Below are 22,218 nucleotides of genomic sequence, written 5' to 3'. Positions count from 1 at the left end.
TTCAAGGACAAAGGAGGGGAGCCCATTGTATCAAACAACCAGCAGTGCAACGGATATGGTGCCAGAGGGGCACAGTTGTCAAGGATTAGTGCTCCTTCGCAGGCGCAGATGGATATATCAGCCACCTCCCACCAACAGTGATGAGTGTCTGAGCAGGACAACTGCCTCAAATCAGCTTTTAGCAGGAATTTAGATGCAATCACGAGACTTGAGATGAAATAATGAGCCTAACTGGAGCATGTAGGCAGGAGAATTGTGTCACTTTCTGTTTTACCTGTAGCAGTGAGATTTCAGGAAGGAGACAAAACCTGTCATTCAAGACATACATAAAGCATATTTAAGACTTGAACAACAGGTTTTGTCAGGAACTTTGTTGCTTTTCAATCAATAGTTGTGATGACGAAATACGTTATGGAATATTATATAGATAAACTTCATCTTCAATGTAATATTAATATTTTACTAAATATTAAATTAGAAATATTTGTATTCTGTATAATTCAATAGTCACTGTTTGTCTGTGCCACACACACAGATACTGATTACTTAGACAAGTCAGACTTATTTATGAAAGAAAAAAAAAAAAAAACCTCCCAACACCCAGGTCTTTTTTCACATTCCTGAGCTGTGCAGAGCCCACCCCCTTCCTAAAAACAGAGCGATCTGCTGGTGACAAATCTTCAAACCAACTTCCTCTCCTTCCTTTCAAGCCAAGTAATGGCCCAATGAACTGAGTTCTCTCTGTCCTGACTCACATCCTCCATGCCATAATATTTATGCTGCCTATTCAGAAACTGCCCTCATCAAATTGCTATGTGAATCACACCACAGGCACCGCCTCAGCTCATTACATCCTGACTAATAGTCTGAATATTAGTCAGGGATAACTGGGAACAACTGAGGGGCACTGTTGTAGTTTTGCTTGCCACGTACATATTCTTGTATTTATAACGTTCTTTTTCTGATATGACCCGAGCTGCCCTGATTGAGCTGAGTCGAGCTGGCACATTAATCTGACTGGAAATCCTACAAACCGAGGTGTTGACAGTGACTGTCTCATCCATGCTTTTAAGGCATTGTTGTTATCTCCTTGGCCAGGCCATACTTATCTCTCAGAAGGAACTGTATGTGAAGAGAAACAATAGGCTTGATTGAGTGCATTCCCTAAAAGGTGTTGGGTTACACAGGCCTGGTCTATTTAATAGATGAAATCTGTCTGAGGAGACTTTGCCATGTGATCCTTATCACTCGGCTTTTGAGAAATGGTGCATCATTCATAAACTAATTAATCATCTGGCGCGAGGTTGTGATAACAGGAAATACCCAGAGGCTGAGGAGAGTTGTGGGTCAAACCCATGATTATATTAAGGACTAGTTTGATTTATATATTTATAATTCCTATTAAAACACTCAGCGACAAATCATGTATGTATTTTGAGCAAGCATGAAGTCACATTTAACAACCCCAAAAAAAAAAACCCTTCAGTGTCCACATTGAAGACTTCAATTTCCATGTGAAGAAAGAAATCTCATCCATGAGTGATTGTACATTCATACATAGGCCCATGTACCCCCTACTTGATTTTTAAAAAAAAGGCCCCAATAATGCAATTAGCCTAACAAAGAAAATGGTAATCCATGAGCCAGTATGAGTGCATGGGTGGGATGCATCTGTAATGACCTGAGAATGCTTCTGAGGAATTTTCACACCAATAAGCTCCAGGAGAGCCAGACTAAAACTTTGCAGAGTCACACACACACACATTCATATAGTGCTAATCTCTGTGTGGTGCAGCTGAACAAAAAAAAACTTCTTTCATTCATAAACATTGCACTTAAGAAAGCTTACTTCCTCTGTTTCAGCTGCAGGTTAAAATATAAATTTTTAAATATGATTACAAATGACAACCAGTTCGTTTAATGGTGTAAAATTTGCATTTACCAGTCATCTGTATTTACAGATATCAGTCACAGTATGACACATTATCAGACCACCAGCGGATTCATAGCTGGGGGTGGAATCACATATGCTAATAAAGCAGATGTCCGCAGTCCTCAACACATTCCAGGCAGCCTATAAAAACAAAGCGTCTTTCTTCCTCATGGAGCAGAACCCCATCTCCGACTGTCTCCGACGGTCACAAAGCTTCATATAAACATGTTCATATGAGCAAGTGATATAACCTGATGATCTCAGCAGTGCTCAGTTCCTCCCTGCCACCGCCTCTAAAACAATGCCAGCAATCTAACCCCTTCATTTTGGGAGCGCTCTCTGTGTGTGTTTGGTCAAGGTGTGGGTCCTTGTCCGAAACTTTCCATGACACTGGAAGTTTCGGGCCTCGTCTCTGTGTCTCTGCCGTCCACTGTGCTCGACTCCCGCTGAATTCATCAGCCATTGTTTTCTCTGCACAGGCATTTATGATGTCACTGCAAACATAAGCTTTGTCCTCAGATGAAGGATCAGCCAGGGTTCGTGCCCTTATGGGGTCAAACAAACAGCAAATATGGACAGGCTATGACTTAGATCACGGGGTTGGGTGGACATTATGCTGGCAGAGAGAGAGAAGCTAATTTAAGGAATTCTTGAAATAAAATAATGGGTAACATTAGGGATGGAGGCATAATTACTTTTACTGTTCAAAAAGAGAAGGGACCACATTAGGTATTGTAATAGTAATACTTTAAAAAAAGCACAGCCTTAATCTTATCTTTCTCGCTCTGCCCCCATTACCATCCCCTCTCCCCACCTCTCCGTTCCCGACAAATACCACACCATATCAAAATGAAAACAAGAACATTTCCTGGGTCTGAGTCCCTCAGTGGTCAAATTATCACCAATGATGAAACGGATATACAGGAAAGATACACTGAAACTTCCCTTATGCCACCCTGGAGAACCAAGTCACAGCGGTTCTAGATAAAATACCTCTTGAGCATTTGTGTGAGGGGGAATTATTTTGGTTTATGAATTGAGATTTTAGTGGAAAAATAAATGTGGTGAAAGACTCCTGTAGAGATGCTCAGAAATATAACAACTGCTTTTCTAATTGCTCCATAACCAGCATGGATTTCTTTTTCTTTTTCTTTTCAGATTGCATAAGAATTAATTTGGCAGCAGTAGTATCTGTGTGCATTAAGCGCTTTGAAAGCAGGCAAGGTAAACAACAGCTTAAGCACACACACACACACACACACACACACACACACACACACACACAGACACACACACACACAGACACACACAACAATGGCTTGTATGTGTAAAGATCAGATTTCCATCATGTTTGTTTTCTTAGGATAAGGCATGTGTGAACAAAGAAAATATTTGGCTCGCTCATGGCCATCTGTTGAAACCAGTGGAATTTCCTAAAATTGTAAGTAGGCAACAGGTTTAATTGGGACAATATTCTAACATTAATATTCTAACGTTTGATTACAACTCCCACAAGGTGCTTACACTTTCCTAAAATAGTGAAACACTACCCGCCTGCTACCGAAATGAAAGAAAACAACTTATATAGTCTCATTCTAAACGTCCACACAATCCTACAGAAGCACATTCGTCTGCATTGTTATAATCAGCGTCACTATTCCAGTTCTTCACGAGCATAACTCATATTATATTGAATGCTTAAGAACAATCTAATCACTCTATTATGGCAGGCTGGCAATGAAAACAAATGTCGAAGCGCACAAAAAAAACTGACTGTCCTGCTCTGCAAACTATGAGAATGCGCGCAGAGGAAACACAAAACAACATGCTGACATGTGAGAACGATCAGAGGTTGTGTCACAAAAAAAAAAAAACCGAGCATAAAAAACACCAATGCTGTATCTCTGTGCCGAGCTAAACCTGATGGCACAAGACTAACACTTGGCCAGTGTTCCCGACGCAACTTGCATCTCACAAAATATGGAATAAAAGAAAACAATTGAGCGATTGTTCCCCCCTTTCAATACATGGCACCATGTGCACGGTCAAAACCATGCAAACATTCATTTGTTTAGGGTTAGTGGCACAGAAACAGGACAGGAAAACAATGGCTAAATGTCTTTGTTACTCAATCACAAAAGCTGATAGCTGGTTATTTGCATTCACGAGATCACACTCAGTGGCCATTGCTAAATGGTGAAACCCACATCATTATAAAGGACATTGTTATAAAAGGCACTGGCTCTGTGTTAGAGCACAGGAGATACTGTAGCATTCCTTTGTCCATTAAAGGACTTTTATGGGCTTTAGCTCTCTCACTCCAGCCATGCCTATTGGCTCAAAATTATACTTATTTTTCTGCCCCCCGAGGACTGGTTTTAAACTGCTGCTTTCAATCTTAAAGAAACAACAACAAAAGAGCCTGTCAGGGTAATGTGTCCTGACAACCCAAGATAGACAAAAAAAAAAGACAAAAACAACACCCTAAACACTCAAATGTCAAATGAATACCACAAAAGGGTGTCAGTGCTTTCAGAAAAGGTGGAAAAACAGAAAGTAGACTGATCAGTGAGATGTAATAATTGTGTCTAATGTGTATATCTGAGCATACAATTACTTTAAATTGTGCTCGGTGGCACAAAAAATATAACTAACATACGACACGTAGAATCAAAATAATCTTACAACCAGAATTTGCCCTAAAGTGACACTATTGATTCCACTCTTAGCCGCTACAATAGCCTAATAACGTCTTAGCAAATAATCACATTGCATTCAGAGAGGCGAATGAAGGTGTCTTTTTGTTGCTCGGCTGTAAAAGGCTGATCAAATAGCTCTATCGTCTTGTATTTCTATCACACACACACACACACACACACACATACGCAAATAGAATTGAACAAGAGACAAGATAAAAGCCTCCAGTGTACTGAGAAATCAAAACTCACTTAAGATGTCAATAGTGTCACAGCGCACAAGATGCTTACATTGGAAAAACAAATCCATATCAATACTTCACCAATCAGTTAATTTCATTAAGGCATTCAGTGCCATTTACTGATGGGATAGCAAATTGTGTGCAAACAAAGCAAAGGTCAGAAATGTGTTGTTAAACCGAGTGACAGATTGTACCTGGAGGAGCGCAGTGTGAAAAAAACAGTCTGCACTCAGTGGCTGTCTTTACGATTTATAACCACCTCCGATGAAAGAAACTAACCGCGATACTAAATTCATTCAACTTTTATTTTACAGCCCTTTGACATTTTTTCACACTATTTAAAGTATTTGCCCTCTTATGCTCATGCTCGTGTGTGATCTACTTCTGGTTGTTGTCCTTCTGTCACCTGGTCCTCTCTGGATCTGTTTATGTCTAAAAGGAATGCATCACAACTTACGATTTCTTTAAGCAGCTGTGAGTGGAAATTGCTTTTTGGGGAGACGTTTATGACCCCATTCAAAGGCTGACATCTCAAACACAGGAAGGAAGGAACTGAGAAGTGCCATACAGTATCAAGAGGAGTTTAAAACTCCTGCTACCTTCCTGCAAAAAAAAAAAAACCTTTCACCAAAGCAAACTTTCAGATTTCATGATAGAATAGATGCTATTTGCTACATGTGCTTAAACTGTGTCGACTTCTCCCATCATTCATTCATTATTCGACTGAAAACCAATCAAACATTCGCAAAATATTTCACTCTCTACAACAGTTCAAACTCTCTCCCCCCTCAAGCAAAGCTCTAAAGATGTTGTAGCCCATAGAGAAAGCACTTAACCTAGCTGTATGATGTCGCATGTGGAACAGGAGAGGAGGGGGAGAAACCAAAAAAAAAAAAAGGACTCTCCTCCTCAAGGGTGCTCAGGATTAGGGCCTGGAAGTCTGTTAGATAATAGATCAAAGAGATACACCAGAGAGCACTTCTTGTCTTTCCCACATAACGCTCATCTTCACTCATAATGGAATTTCAGAAGAATTTAGTGATTCCACCTGAAGACTTTGGACCTAAAGGTACACACGGCGTTCAAAAGGGTCACTTTTGGATCATTTTTGTGATTAGAGTGTTAATATCAGCTCGAGTGCAGGTACTGACGATGCATTATGCCCGCCACGTAACCAGAACACTGCGCTCTTTGTGATGGCAAAGTCTGTCAGTCCACCACTTTGGTCCAGACTGAAATACATCAGCAGTCATAAGATGGATTGCCATGAAATTTCATACACACATTCATTTCCCTCAGCAGATAAATCCCACTGACTTTGCTTGGTTTCCCCTGAGTTTTCCTCTAGCGCCACCATGAGGTTGATGATTGCGGTTTTGAAATGTCTTGACAAATATTATGGGATTGCAATGAAATTTGGCACAGACGTTCATGTCCCCTTCAGACTGAATTGTAATAACCTTGATGATCCCTTTAACATTTTATTCGGTGCCATTATCAGGTTAACTTTTAATATGTACAATAATTTGCTTTATAACCAAATACCTGCATAACTGATCACATTCTCAATTATTCTGCATTCAGAGCTTTGTGCTAGCAAGTGTTAGTACGCTAAAAGATGGTGAACATGGTAAACATCATGCTAAACATCATGTTAGCATGCTGAGGTTAGAGTTTAGCTCGAATCACCACTTGGTTTATTTTAAAGCATAGGTTCAGTTTTTCAAGTCTGTTTTAAAACAACAGTCAGGTGCCCAAATGAACAGTGAAAGAGGTTTTCCTCTCTGTAATCATTCCTCCTGTTCATACTGGCAATTAAAAGATCCCCTTCATAATGCACTTTCAATGTAAGTGATGGGGGGCAAAATCCACAGTCATTTAGTGCAAAATGCATTTAAAAGTTGATCTGAAGCTCATATCAGACTTCAGCAGTCTGAGTTAGTCATATCAAGTGGATATCTGCCACATCTACAGTATTTTTATCATCAAATTCCCTCTTTGTGTCTCCTGTGTTGAGCTGTGGTGGAAGTATAGCAACAAAAAGATGGACTTTGGCACTAAAAAGACTGTAATGTTGAAAGACATCTACTTGATTTGAATCATTTGGACAGCTGAAGCTTCATATTTGCTTCAGATAAACATTTAAAAAAAAACATTTTTGCACAGAAGGAGAACTGTGATTTTGTCCGCCATCACTTACATTGTAAGTGCATTATGAAGGGATAAACAGGAGGAATGTTTACAGCAAGAAAATAACTATTTCAGTGTTCATTTGGGCACTTGACTGTTGTTTAATACTTGAAATAATTGTGAAGCCGTCCTGTAAGCACAACCAAAAACACGGCTATAAACTCTTGGAGGCTATTTTTAAACTTAAAAACAACCAGAACACATAATCTTCACTCGTTTCACCATAAAACTGGTAGATTTTCAGTTTTTCTCAGATTTCAAACTAGAGGCCATATCGTGCTAATCTATCCTGTATTTTGATTGCTGATATGCAGCAGACATTCTGTATATACAATTTCATCATGTCTATCTATATGTAATAGATTAAACCACCTTAAATGTACAACAACAAAGATCTTTACATCCTTTTGCTATTTGTTGTGAGTACCATTTCCTTTTCTGACAGAAGACAATTCTGCTTTTGAGACACAAACTTCAGCGCTGGTAAAGGGTCATTCATCAAACGACTTCATCTTAGTTTGTGGTCATGCTGAGCCCCGAAAACATATGAGTCTGCATCACTAGAGCCATTAGTGCTGAGGGACAAGAAAGAAATCAATGGTCAACTGTTCACAGGAGACCTCTATTCAGGTGCAGCCTTCACTTTCTGCAAATACTAAGAGCTGAAGTCTGAGTGTAAAAATGGCCAGAATAATAGATAGCCACAAGCAAAACAGGCACTTTATTGGAAAATCTATCAGGAAAAAGCAACTTGGCTTTTAGAAACTAAGACCTTGATATGCAGTCTAATGTTTTCTACAATTGACATCTAGTTGCTAGATTCAGAATGACGACGAGTGGTTGAACATATTCATCTCCCGAAAAAGACACACTTACAGAATATATAGAATCAATACTACAGGACTGCAATGCCCTATAATTTCAGAGTGAGCTTCACTCTTTACTCTTATCGCTCTGCTGCCACCTAATGGACAAATTGGAGAAGTGTATCACAAAAAAATTCATTCAGTTTCAAGTTGGGTCAACTCAACCATTTCAGACTTTATTCTTTTACACCGCTGCTTGAAAATAAACAGTATATTCAATTTTGATGCCTCCAAAAATGACACTTGAAAATAGAGTATTCGAATCTATGTCCAAATTTCAAAGTTAATCAGTGTTAAACATGATGACATTCTGGATTAAACTACTGCTCTACGACAACCATTCAGTATACTAAAATCTGAAAACTAAAACGATGTCTAATTCAAAAGTCATAACAGCATTGTTACTTCATGATTAGAAACAAAAGCTGTTAATGGTCTGCACAGACAATCTTTACAACTAAAAAGTTCTTTTCTGGCAAATAAATAGCTTATGATGCAGTTACAGTCTTTTTTTTTTATTTTCAGAAAAACACGCCGCGCCCTCCACTTATTGCGGGATGCCTTCCAGTGTGTGTGAATCTGAGTAGAGGGTGTGAGGAGAGAGCTGCTCTATTGCGCTCTGCTGCGGCTGAGTGGACACGATCAGCGGAACGCCGTGGATGACGACATTTTGGCTCCCAAGGCTGATGTTTGGCACCAGTAACGCGCTTTCCTCACAGGGTAAGGCACTGTCCTCGACTGTAACTGTCCCTGCTGGCTTGGACATGTCTTTCGATGGTCCGCACACCATGTCTGGTGGAGTTGCTGTGGTCACCATGGCGGTGTTCCCTTCTGTCACTACCGTAACCTCCGTGCCACCCTCCTGGATCAAAGCGTTGAGGCCCTCCAGTTCAGAGCAGGTGGTGATGAAAGTCTGCGTGCCGCTGTTGGAGTCCTGAGCGGTTATGGCCGTCTGCAGCAGCGCCTGGTGGAGAGGGTTGTTGGTATCTTCTGGGCTGAGCTGCGTCAACAGGACCGTCTGGGGTTCAAGGGTGGCTTCTGCGGTCTGAGACGATCCGAGTGGTTGCATAGGTGCTAGTAGGTTGACCTGCTGGATCATGGAGTTGACTACCATGTCCTGGTTTTCTGGGCTTAGCAGAACCATGTTGGTCTTATTCTGACTATCCACACCAGTTGGAATTAAGGGGTTCTCCTGGCTCAGAGGGTGGGATACGATGATTTTGAGCTGTGCAGTGCTGTAAGGAGTCATTGAGTCAGATGTGATAGGAACTTCGAGCTGGGTCTGTGACGCTGTGGCGGGAACCAAGTTGACTGTATCGGTTGGAGTTGAGAGATGGAGCTGCAACACATGCTGAGTGTCTCTGTGTTGCTTCTTGTGGCTCCGCAGCGAGTCTTCCCTGACAAAGGAAGCATCGCATGAGTCGCAGCAGAAGGCTCGAGCCGCATCTAGTTTGGCTCGGTACCGGGAGCTGACGGGCTTCGGAGAGTCACCACCTCCGCTCTTTCCTCCGATTCTGCCTCCTTTCCCGCCGCTGCCTTTCTCAGGCTTATCTGAATGGAACTTCTTTTTATGGATGACAAGGTTGCTGCGCTGCTTGGAGGCAAAGTTGCAGAAGTCACATTTAAAGGGGCGCTCCTCTGAGTGGATCCTCTCGTGGACTTTGAGCGCCCCCTTGCTGGAGCAGGAATAAGTGCACTTGGAGCACTGAATGGGCTGAGTGGGTTGGTGTTCTCGCGAGTGTTGCCGCAGAGCAGTTTTGTTGGCACACTTGAAATCGCAGTGTACGCAGTGGAAGGAGTTCTCGGTGCCGTGTTTGATCTGAATGTGGGATTTCAGGTTGCCTTTCATGGCGCAGCGGTATTCACAAAAATCACACTTGTAAGGCTTTTCGCCGGAGTGAATCCGGATGTGCCTCTTCAGGTCTGAGTTGATTTTGAACTTTGCATCACACTGTTGGCACTGGAAAGGTGCATCCCCTTGGGAGAAAATGAAATAAATGACAACAAAAAAACAATTGTCAATGCAGTGTACAGAACATCATCTCACAGTTGCTGACAATTTGGGCTTTTTGACTGCCTACCTGTGTGCGAGCGGAGGTGCACGGTGAGTTGGCTGGAGTTGCGGCTGGCGTAAGGACAGATCTGGCATTTAAACGGCCGTTCGTCATAGTGGATACGCAGGTGCTTCTTCAAACTGCTGCTATCCGCCGCTGCATAGGGACAGTGTTTACACTTGTGCGGCTTCTCGCCTGTGTGTGAGCGGCTGTGCATATTGAGCTTGTCCCGCCGGCTGAAGCGCTTGTGGCACAGCTCACACTCAAACGGCTTCTCACCTGGATGGTGGATGGAGAAACAACTTGTGTCAATATCTGATTCTGGAGTGCTCTAACAACAGATGTGGCAGCAAGGCAGTGACATACCAGTGTGGGTTTTGAGATGCCGTTCCATGTCTTTTTGGCCATACTGTGTCTTAAAAGTGCAACCTGTAGATCAAGAGAGATTGTGCTTTTACAAGGTGTGTGTGTGTATGGCCTCTGCAGTTGTGGAAAATTAACCTAAAAGTGCAAACATGACTGGCAGGAAGTAGAGCTCTCCCTGCTTGGCAGCTGGAAAGAAGGAATGTGTTATAGTCATAAACGGCAAGAGGCACCAACCTGAGAAACAGCAGCTGTGTCTCTTTGAAGTCAGGGCAGGTTTTAATTTTTTGGAAGGTGTTTTCTGTGCTTTGGTCAGGATCTTTTTGACACCTCTCATAACACAGGTCTGGTAGGTTTCCTCAAAAACAAACTCTGCGCTGGAATCTAAGCAGGAAAAATATATGACAGCGTTGAGTGCATGAGACAAACAATGAACTCAGCAGACAAATGATGAATGAGTATTTTTTACCTGTGAGAGGGGCTGTTGCTGCGGGGGCTGATGTGTCAGAGGCGGGTAGGGAACACCCATTTTGCTTATGAGCGAGGAAGACTTCAAAATTATTGTACTGCTGCTTGCAGAAGCCACAGATATGGATATCTGGGCTCACCTCCACCACAACAGGATGTCCTGCAGATACATCAGAAGGCAGAAAACACACAACATAAACCACCGATTTCAATATGAAGTTGTGTGGCGAACGTATGTAAAGTGCACATGCACGACGAGAAACATGACTGCAATATTACGACGTAAAATCATGACTGAAGTGTTAGAGATACGGTCTAATAAGGGAACAAGTCTGTTTTCCTTAAACGTTACCTCCTGCGTTGTATGTTGCCATTTCCGAGCTAGTTTTGGTTGAGATCAACTCATTTTCTGGCTCCCGAAAGCCAACACGACGACCAATATGCTGTTAAACTGCACCGGCTCGAGTCCAGATACAGCCAGCACAACAATTTCACATTTCAAAAGGTGAAATATACCGCGGTTTAGATACCGACTGGAATAACAGTTTACTTCTTTGACAACACTGACACAGATCGGTTTTTACGACATTCTAGGTGAGGTTTGCGGCAGCGGGATAAGCATGTATTTTGTCCGGGTGACGTCACGCGTTGCCTTTAATGACTGTGGGAAAAATTACATTTACCAACGCTGAGAATTGGAGACGACATGAGAGAAGTGTTGTATTTTTGCTACATTTTTTTCATAATAATTGTTGTCGATAAAAAATACTTTAATTCAAACAAGTGTGCAGTTTCCGTTCAACACTTGTTTTGTATACGTTTCGGTTGGTGACATTGGATTTATTTATGAGCACCTGAAAGCAACACCGCTACTGTTGTGCAAAGTGTGATGCAAATTATTGGAACAACCCAATTTTGCTCTAAAAATGTCATATATTTATTTTAAAATGAACAGAAGTCTTAGTTATATAATACGTTAACATCTGAACCGCAATATTTATCTCTAGAAAGAGAAAGTAGCATGAAATTGGAGTGAATTGAGAATCTTATGTAGCTATTACCGTGTTTTCTTCGTTTTCAAAAAGCCTAGCACGGCCGTTACTGCCACCTGTCGTATTGGGAGTCATATAACAAAGGCACACAATGGCCTGCTAGGCTTAATAAAACTATTCAGATGCTGGAATCCAGTATTTTAGCACATAAATTATATTATATCTGGTTCTAACAGACGTTGGCCTCAATGTGCACTGTTGGCTTCATTGTTCACAGACTAGCTCAGGGCTCCAACGTTAGCTGTGATACCTTCAACGACTTTAAAGAGCATATCTGAGAGGTAAGATTTCCGGCGTAGCAATTGTTGCAGGGCACTTAAAATATACACATCCCTGCCATCTTTCAAGTAAGGGCAATTTGCTTGGTTGTAGGGGTGAGTGAATGAGAATGCCTCTTTTTATGCCAGAGTAGTTGTGCTAGTGTGAATAAGCCATGAAAGTGACTGACATACAGCTCCATTTTCAGTGGCAGGTCCTTAACTGCCTGATTGCCACTGTGAGGCTCAGGAATTTCCTTACGCTGACTTTACTGCATGGCAAAGGCACAGGACTGATTCCTTCCCTGCTGAAACAGCAAATCCTTGAGACAGACAGGAGGTGTGTACACACACACACACACACACACACACTCATACACTCATATATTCACAGTGGCACACGCACACACACACACACATACAACCTTTCATGGTCTACCCACATGAATCTGACTAGTTGATTACCCAGTGTCTTTGAGTTTGATTCTGTCAGGATTGTCTCCATAGATTCAGATACATTCACGGTAACAGTGAATGTCACATTAATAAGAAAGTACAGTTTACTTTGGGGCAGTTTGAAATTTGATGACATGGTCCCGAAGAGAGAGAGAGAAAAAAAAAACACATGAAAAGGAGATAATTAAATAAATAATTAGATCTGACCAAAGAGCGTGCAAATCATATGCACATAAATCCCCCCACAAACTCCATACAGTTAAATGTACATCAAAAGACCACATTTACATGTGACAGACAAATGACTCCGAGACGGGGTAATTAAAGAAAGACTTATGTCGTCTACCCCCAGCAGCGGAGAGCCAGCCAGTGTGCTCTCTACTTTGATCTAGACTTTATTTATACAATCAAAAGAATTGTAAATCTGTTTTTTTTAGTTTTTTCTCACTTTTTCACACTTCGCAGTTCTTCCACTTCTTCTCACTGAAGAAGTTTTATGAGGGGCAGTCTGGTTAGTTCATTAGTACGCCTTTATTTATGAGGAAACACAGCACTAAAAGTAATGTGTATGATTACAAATACTCTCTGTATGGCTGTGATTAGTGATTATTGTCATTATCAATTAATCTGGAGACTCTGGATTAATAATTAAGTCCATGCCTTTCATAATTTCCCAGAAAGTTGACATATTCACATCCCAACCAACAGCCCCCAAATCAAAAAATATTAAATCCACTGTAACAGAAAACAAAGAAAAGCCACAAATCTTCACATTTGAGAAACTTGAGTAGCATTTTTTTTTTCAATTTTGCTTGCAAATTACCATAACAATTGATCAATTATCAAAAGTATTGATTGACTAATTGTTTCAGCTCTAATTTCCAGTAATAGCAATAGCAGTTGTTAAATGCACCACATGCTTTTCTAAGCATGACCGGTTCTCCGTTATCCTTTCAAAACAATAAACTTCTATTCAGTTTTCGTACTCAGAAACAAAATATCACTCGGATATCCAGCTGCGCCAATTCTAATTTGTAGACATGCCCCTCTCCCATTCATTGAGACGCCTGAGTATTCAGTGAGTGATGTAATGTCCCTCTTTTCCCCAATGAGACAAGGGCAACAATAGGGGGGAGTGCCTCTGTCACATTATTTTCCCCCACCGAGGCACGCCAGCTGCTTACAGTTGCTTAATGGCTACGAGCTGTCACAAGGCATCACAGCCCGCTGCCACACAGGAACGGCAGATGCTTTAATTGCACAATGACTTGTAGGTTGTCAACAGCAATTATACCAGGCTTCCACCTGAGGGCACCCAAAGAACACCGTCTACTCACTTCACCGGCACAAGCCTCAGAAGCCGGCTGCAACACATAAACCTGATCTCGCTTCTGTCCAGACAAGACCCGATTCCAAGTCTCTCTTTTTTTTTTTAGCTTTAACGGTTTAGCCGTGTGCTGCAAAGACCCGGGCAGGATTGTCAGACAAGCAGGCTTAAGACCCCAAAATCATATTTAGACATAAAATATTTATCTAGCTTTGTCACCTTAGGGCCCGCTGCTCACCGTGCTGCGGCAGGTCGTGGTGTGCAGAGTTTGAGTAATTTTGCTCATTATTAATTCATGTCATTTTTTTCCTCCTTTGCAATTCAGGGGAGGCTCATTCGCCACTGCCAGTCCTAAGATTATTATCATTAAGAGGGAAGCAAATAAAACGGTGAGTTCAAAGCTTTGCTGCAACATGCTTCAGCCCCACATCGGTTCGAGCATGTTGATGATTGTTATATACACACACACAGCTAGGAGAAAATACTGTATAATGTGTTTAGATTTGTGGCCCCTTTTTCTCTATTTATAGACACCCCTGAAATTATAATCAAGCAAACACAGAAAACCAAACACACACATATTGACCTGTTCTGTTTGTATCATGTCAAATCGAATGGGTAAAAGATGTCCCCGAGTGTTTGTTTTTTAGCCGTAAGACGAATTATACACACATGTACGAATTCCTTTGGTCAACAGCTGCCATCTCAGCATCAGATAAAACAGAGCCAAAGTCTGGGAACCATCAGATGCCTCCCAACACTCCCACTATATCATATAAAAAGACAGCGTACACACACAAGCGCGCACGGAAAACACACGCACACACACACAGACAGACTTGCACACGCGAGCAAGTGTAGCCGTGCCACACACACACACACACACACACACACACAAAAGGCGCACATGCTCACACACGCAAATCGGCGCTATGCTCTTTGTATCTGCCAACTGATGCAGATGATAGGGCTGCAGATGAGTGCAGGCTAACCAGAGACTAGAGGGTACATGTGCCTTCATAGACAATAGCAGACCACAGCCTTAGGAGGAGAGTATTCAACCCCTTAGAAACAAGCTGGGATGTAAATGAAGAGGAAATTAATATGTAGTATAAGATTTTATATATTCTTAAACATGGAGGTTTTGCTGATACAGATGTTAATGCAGCCGCAGTGGCAGGAATATAAGATATTAATGTCACATTGAGGAATAAATAACAGCTATTTGTCTCCTAATTTAATCATTCCTATCAAAACTGAGGTATTTCCAGTGGTTTGGAAGGAAGGGTACTGTGGGTGCATTTTGCTGTAGCGTCAGCAGGGGGTGTCCAAAATCAGGCTAGCGAGAGAGACCCTGTGCTTGTTTGAAGCGGCTTACAAGGCTGTAGTGCTCTAGTTTGTAGTAGCTGACATTTTGGAACCAGTGGGTCAGCAAAATGGAGAAGCCACAGAGATGTATCAAAAACCAGCAGGACTCCCGATCACAGGACGGTCGCGCGTGTAATATATATCTTTGTTTTTTCTTTACAGTGAGGCCTAATTATCGTTGCTAAGGAACTGACCGTTAACATTATTGCACAAGTAGGTTTCAGGTGTTGCTCTCTAACTCTCAAGTAGAACAGGAGCAGGAAACGAGGCCATGAACGGATCTACGGAGTCAAATCTAAACAAAAGATGTGCGAATGTGCGCGTGCATGTGTTTTTTTTTGGTGTGAAATTGTCAGTGATGTCATGACGGAGGAGGGAATCTTGATAGTTAGACAGATAACAATGAGGTTGGCTTATTCGTGCCCTACACACACACACACACACACACACACACACACACGGACACCACACGGCATCATCATCGTCACAGAGGGAGCAAGGCTCATAATTGGACAGAGGTGTCTGTAGATAATGAAGCCAGACCTCACACCTGCCAAACCTTGGGGATTTCACTTGACTGGCCACTTAAATCTTCCTCACTCTGCGGGTCTGGAGGGCAAGAGAGTGAGTAAGGAACTAATGGAAAAAAAAGCACACGCTACAGGGAGGATCCCTGTCAGCATGAGTGTAGTGTGGACCCCCCCCCCCCCACCCCTCCCACCACCCTCACCCCATCTAATTCAGCCCCCACAGCTCGTTCCATACAGCACCCACCTCACTTTCACTTCACTGTAAATCCTCTGGTGTCAAGGATTTCAGACGGGAAAACGGGGGAAATGCTGCACCAGCTATTTTGTTTCAAACTCTCAAAAACACTCGCTTCCTCCCGAGTTGTCTTTGGTGACAGCGTTGTGTGCGGGGAAGCGTATTGTGCCAGCTTTTAGCGGGGTGTCATTCGAGGTGCTGAAATGGAAATCAGATAGACGCTTCAACGGAGAAATACTTCTATATAGAAAGTTTACCTGACAGTCATCAGTGAAGGCGTGACACTATATCAGTGGTAGCAAAAAGCTACACCAATTAGGGATCGAGTTTACCTGGGGAAACTCTTAAGAATTTATGAAAAACAAAACGGGAATCTCACCCCCGTCTTTCTTCATGACTCGATTCGTAAATGAGGCTCGGAAATCATCATCCTGGATAACTAGATATAACTACTCTATTCTGTTCTATTCTATAAATACACAGACGGCAGTGAGAGACAGCAGGGGGTAGGGGGGGGGGTATCACTCTTTGTTAGCTTGTCATGAAGTCAGCCATGTCAGTTTTTACATACATGGCTGTCAAAAGGTTGTAGTGGTAAACGGTAAGAATCAATAACGTTGTAGCGCTAACAGACACAAATAGAGACCGGTTGCTTTGCCGGTAGGTTAGCTGCATCCAGATGGCCCTGGGTATATATCTGTCATATTTTATTCTTTATATTCTGCAGATATCGGATAAAACCGGATAAACACACGCTTGTCAAACTCCGCCGTCTCGCGTAAGTTGTTTTGTGCCTCCGCAGCTTACCTGAAAGCCGAGCCACGCATTAATGCTTTGACTTTAGGGGGCTAAAAGCAAGGTTACTTTGAGAAACTCAATCATGTTTCTCGGCGCTGAGAAATACTGATACAGTAGACAATAGTGATTTTTCTGATGGGAGGTTTACATGCACATCTGTATATATGCTGCAGCAGCACAGTCAGAGAAGTTGTTAGGTGTCAGTGAAAGTGCATACGATGCATACAAGACGGCAGATCCGTAACAGGATAATGACAGAACTGATTCAATTGGGTGCAAAATGTGAATTATTTAAATAAACACCCTTTTGACTGGGGCTCTCATTTATAACATCAAAGAAGCCGGTTCATGGATACTTTCAGGTTTCATTTTCCCGACGTCCAGGCCAGGTGGGGATGGCAAATGAGCCCAGGTGGCTGGACCGGCTCCGCCATGCCCAAGAGGGAAAATTGCAATCAACAGCAACAAAAACCCAGCACATCCACCATGACGGATAGCGTCCACCTAGTGTCGGCGCTCTAAGTGCTGCGCATAGCTCACTTCATCCTCTACTGTGATAGATTATAGATAGACAAAAAGCTGTGTGAGCGCAGCCAGTTTTGGGAAATGTGCTGTAACGTTAGACCCCCTGGATCATCATAACATCTTTAACCGCCACAAGAAGACACTCTCAGTAGTTGGGCAACATTCGCTAATGTGGATCTTCTTTCCAAATTGCAACGATAAGCGACGGTGAAACGCGCCCTGAAATGAAATCACACGGAAACCGAAAGCTTATCAAGATGAAACTGCGCAATAATACAAGAATTATCCATCACCATCCATCATGTATTTGTTTGCAGGAAACAGATTACATGGATCTTAATTGAAATATTATTTTACCTTCATTTGAATTATTTATGGGGGTGTTGCTGACTAGATTCATACCTCAGAGAAAAAACACGAACACATTATGTGATGCAAGAATGTGTGTGTGTGTGTGTGTGTGTGTGTATTTGTGAGCATTTCTCATATATTATTCAAAATGTAGAGTCAGAATATGGTCTTATGTAGCCATACGAAGGATATCAAAGGGCCTGTCTTTGATACAATTTACTGGAGATCCACCGGCCAGAGCCGAGCTGTCCGTTGGCCTACCATTGCTAATGAGATCGGGGGGTAAAATTGAGAGTGGTGGGCTGGCTGTCATCCGCTAGGTGATGGTTTTAAGACTAAGCAGTGATACTTCATTAATTAACCTTCACATTCTATGTAGATCTGCTCATCAAGATGCAGTTAATTAAAGAAAGGTCATTCCAAGGGCTGCTGGGAAGCGGCATTATTACAATGGAGGGATGGCACTGCTTTGAGCGAGATAACACAGGGGAGGGGGTTGGGGGGGGGACAGGGAGGCGACGATCACCCAGTCACTAGTGAAATGGCAGACGACACGCCAAAGCCAGTTTCTGAACTCCTGACTGCGGACCACCTTTAAAAAAATGTATTTTTTAGTTGTTGTTTTTTTTTTTATTCCTCTTTTTTTGATATAGAAGAAGATCCTGTTGAAAAAGCTCTAATGGAGAAAGCCTCGGTAAAATATTCATCACGCTCAATCGACAGCATCTATCTTTTAGCATCTCGGTATAGTTTTTCTACTCACTTTTTTCGCAGCCCCTGTGTGTCTTTTCCCTGCCAATTTCTAGAGTGAATTCTCTGACCTTGCTCTGTGTACAGGAATAAAAAAAAAAAAAAAGCCATCTCGAGTAAATAAAAGGCCGAGGAACTCAACGGGACATAAAATAGTTATGCGTCATCTGTAAGTGAAATCCACTTCTGGGTGGTGACTTATTCATTTTGATCTCTGCCTATCTATCTATATATTTAACTTCTGTCACCGTCCGCTAAAGCGAGGCTCAGGATATGCGGCCTCGCCTTGAAAAGCGGACCTGGCGATACCGCGTTTTGTCATAAAAACACCGGCGTTTTTTTTAAAAAACGTCCCCATCAGGCTGGTATGAATCAGGGACATGATTGTTTTGTTTTGTGCAGGCCTGACATAAGCACAGTTAGACAGTTAGAGACAGCTTAGTATGAAATAATGTGTCTGTGGAATTGCCTTCTGGCCAATCACACAAGTGAGCTTTATTTTTTGATAATGGCAGCCCCCCTCCACCCTTCCACCACCCCTCCACTCCCCCCCCTACACTCTCTCGTCTCTCGGCGCTGTCTTGTTTGGAACCGAGGCGTCAGTTTTTCAAAAAATGTTGCTCCACTGCAAAATTGTAGCGAGACACCAGCTCCTCCCCTGTGTCCACTCAGTCCTCCTCTAGTCATCCCTGAGTGTCTTTTGGCATCGCTTTCCAATGGCAAGCGTAGAGACAAACGTCGCCGTTAAGTGTGCACGCGCATGCATTCAAGCGTGTGTGTGTGTGTGTATACAGTATATATATATGTGTGTGTGTGTGTATATATCCCTCCCACCCCGCTACAATACAGTAACTGCTGACCCCGGACACAGTGCCATTATGGCAGACGAGGCAGGGCTCCCCTGGCAGCGGCTGGGGCGGCTGGTTGCTAGGTGGAGAGACATTACCGCGGGCCTCTGCAATAATTTATCCTAAGAGCGCGGCGAGCCGTCATGTAGCCCCTGACAGAGAGCTGCAGTACTTTATCAGCCTGCCTGTAAATCAGCCATGTGTGGGTGCAGACGGCAACATTGTTTGATCTCTTTCAGACACTCTAATAATCTGCTCCCCTCTGATTGATACCTTCACACAACAAAGCACATTACACCAGCAAACCACAGCAGCCATCAGTGCGTGTGTGCATGTGTGTGTGTGTGTGTGTTAATGTCTGTCTGTAGGAAGTGTGTGTGTGTGTGTGTGTGTGTGTGTGTGTGTGTGTGTGTGTGTGTTTCTGGTGGTCATCAGTATTGCCAGTGGCCTGGGGAGGGAAAGGGAGGGGATGAATGAGTCTTCCGCAGAAACACAGGGTCATTTGGAGTCTCTAAACCAATGACAGGCTAACGGGTTCACAAAACGATCACTGGATGAAGGGAGGGGCGGGCAGGGATGGAGAGAGAGAGAGAGAGAGAGAGAGAGAAAAAGAGAGAGAGAGAGGCAATGCCACTAAGCTCAACAGAAGAAAAACAGCAAACAGATAAAGAGCTGCTGAAGCCGTTATTCTTTCCTTAAAAGGTAGAGGCTTGTAGGAATCTTAGTTTTGATGTACATGCATGCAACCATTATATTTTATATGTATGTTACATGTTGAATTTATGATTTCTATGCTGCACAAGGGAAATTTCTCCTTGCACAAATAATCTTCGCCACGTTCAATCTTCAACACAACCGGTATTTTCAAAAATTAATATGTAGTCCACGCTATGACAAATACAGCAAATGTAACTACACAGTTGAATGCTTGTATCTTTTCTTTAAAATGCTGATTTTTTTTTTTCTTTTTATTCCTTTCATGGCCCTCTATCAAATCAAAGTGAATTGCATCCTTTTTTCAAAAATTGCCTTGCAACTGGCTCGCTTGATATGGCTCATATACAAAGGAGAGCAATGTCCCGTCCAACAATACCCATACCATTTGTGCCGCTCAGCTTCAGAATGTCATCGGTTTGAGTGTGACAGTAAAACATAACTCTTACCTTTTTTTTTTTTTTTTTTTTTCTTGCGGGTTGCATTTGGAACATGGCTTCCAATTATTCAGCTCCAAATTCAATAGCAATTTTCTGCTCAATGAAATAGTGGTTTCAATCTCTAGAGTAATGTCACTTTAGAGAGATTTTCAGAATGGCGTGATGTTGAGTGAATAGATGGACGCCGGAGGATTCGTCTTGCTCGGAGGAAATGATACTTGTCTGCTGAAGCTTGTCATTTATTGATGAAGAGAATATCTCTTCAGATACTATAGAATCTACAGTGCAGATGTAGAGTTTTTTGCTACAGAGTCCTTATGAAATATGTCTAATTTTCAGCTTTTTAGTCGGAATTTCTAAAAAGGATAAAAGATGCCAAACAGACGCATAACATTATGATTGTGTTTGGTCAGATGGAGCCCATTTTGCTTCAGTGCGGCATTAAAAGTAGCACTGAACAATAAAAAAAAAAAAAAAAAAAATGCAATTATAAGTGTGTTTGTGTGTAATGTATCAGTAGCCCATCCAGGGCCCCATAATGAATGCAATGCAACGTGCGATCACTGAGCCGTGCGTATGCCCCGCTCAATGCATCTCTGAAAATAAACAGAGCAATGGAAATGGTTCTCATTAGTGTTGTTTTCATATTAAGTCCCTCAGACAAGGTTGACAAACCCAGCTCCCTGTGCCAGGCTCCTCAGGGACCATCGCTTCAATACAGCTAGGGCAAACAACACCAGCCCGATACCAACACCATTACCACCTCCTATAGTTACTTATCCTCCCCTTCCCCTCCCCTCCCCTCTCCTCCCTCCCTGTGGAGTGCTCTGTCTACACAGACCAGAGGAAAATGCATTAAGATCTTCCAGCAGCATAGAGAAAGAGTCCTGCTTTCATTTATCACTATTGCAATTGGCCCTAAAAGGGACAAATGTCTGTTTTCCATCTCTGTGCTATTAGAATTGGAGAAATGTATACTGTGTGTGTGTGTGTGTGTGTGTGAGATGGAAGTTATTTTGTGCTCCAGAGACGCTGCTCTACTGCGAGGCTGTTTAGCAGGAAGGGAACAGGTGTGTGGAGCTTCTGGCTTCCACCATGTGTTCCAGTTGTTTCATCTGCACCTGTTTCCCTAGTCCTATATATATGATGATCAAAACACTCTATTAACCATAAAGCGCTCTTGTTTTGTATGCTACACTGTCTCTGCCTCTGAGTGTTTATTTAAACATGTCACATGTCACCATAAAGTCATTTTGTTTATGTGACAGAGGTCGTTATGTAAAGAATCATGTATGTTAATTATAGAAACCAGCTCATAAAAGTATTGATCATTTTGTTTTGAAGTTTTTAATATGACTAGAATCTGTCTATAATGTCAGTTAAAGGTGCAGCTGAAATCTTTCCACACGCTGCGACCTTTGAACTACAGCAAAGTTAGTGTTATTTGTTTCATCATTGATTAATCTGCCTGCTATTTTTTTTCAATAAATCCATTAAACACTTGGTCCTCAAAATGTCAGAAAATAGTGAAAAATGACCATCACAGCCTTCTAAAGCCTAAAGCGACGTCTTCAGATCACTCGTTCTGTTCAACCGACAGTCCGAAACCTTAAGATATTACATTTACTATCATATCATATAACTGATTATCTTCCCAGTTGATTGTTTAGACTTTGAGATTCACATTTATGGCATTCACAAGTTCTCAGAGGCCATGATGACGTCTTCAAAATGCTCGTTTTGTCTGACTAATGG

At 42.2% G+C, this 22,218-nt stretch overlaps 2 protein-coding genes across 11 annotated transcripts in view; one reads left to right on the top strand and one right to left on the bottom strand.

The window, feature by feature from the left end:
• Positions 1 to 8,081: 8,081 nt before the first annotated feature.
• On the bottom strand, positions 8,082 to 11,424 carry zfp64 (zinc finger protein 64 homolog (mouse)). Its single transcript, XM_042408090.1, has 6 exons — positions 11,165 to 11,424; positions 10,814 to 10,972; positions 10,582 to 10,728; positions 10,348 to 10,410; positions 10,009 to 10,260; positions 8,082 to 9,904 (listed from the first exon to the last, which is right to left on the bottom strand). The coding sequence occupies exons 1-6, from the start codon at positions 11,184 to 11,186 to the stop codon at positions 8,475 to 8,477; spliced, it is 2,073 nt and encodes a 690-aa protein (XP_042264024.1). The 5' UTR covers positions 11,187 to 11,424; the 3' UTR covers positions 8,082 to 8,474.
• Positions 11,425 to 11,679: 255 nt separating this feature from the next.
• LOC121895173 (teashirt homolog 2) overlaps positions 11,680 to 22,218 on the top strand; it is a 100,820-nt gene continuing 90,281 nt past the window's right edge. For 4 of the 10 annotated variants that reach the window (XM_042408089.1, XM_042408087.1, XM_042408086.1 and 1 more), the window contains exons 1-3: positions 11,680 to 12,145; positions 12,331 to 12,461; positions 14,230 to 14,293. The gene's annotated coding sequence lies outside the window, so the exon portion shown is untranslated. Of the gene's footprint in view, positions 12,146 to 12,178; positions 12,239 to 12,330; positions 12,462 to 14,229; positions 14,294 to 21,115; positions 21,769 to 22,218 lie in introns of those variants that run through there. The other 6 variants (XR_006095706.1, XR_006095707.1, XR_006095709.1 and 3 more) reach the window with 5 other exon arrangements.

This window comes from Thunnus maccoyii, chromosome 4 (assembly GCF_910596095.1).
Source record: "Thunnus maccoyii chromosome 4, fThuMac1.1, whole genome shotgun sequence".
Lineage (NCBI taxonomy): Eukaryota > Metazoa > Chordata > Actinopteri > Scombriformes > Scombridae > Thunnus > Thunnus maccoyii.
This window is presented reverse-complemented; position numbering and strand designations above follow the sequence as displayed.

Bases quoted from the DNA above. Each gene is read 5' to 3' on its own strand.
- zfp64 (XM_042408090.1), bottom strand. From the start codon at position 11,186: ATGGCAACATACAACGCAGGAG. The intron at 10,261-10,347 runs GTATGTCACTGC...TCCACCATCCAG, and splicing joins GCATCTCAAAACCCACACTG to GTGAGAAGCCGTTTGAGTGT. The intron at 9,905-10,008 runs GTAGGCAGTCAA...TTTTCTCCCAAG, and splicing joins GCACCTCCGCTCGCACACAG to GGGATGCACCTTTCCAGTGC.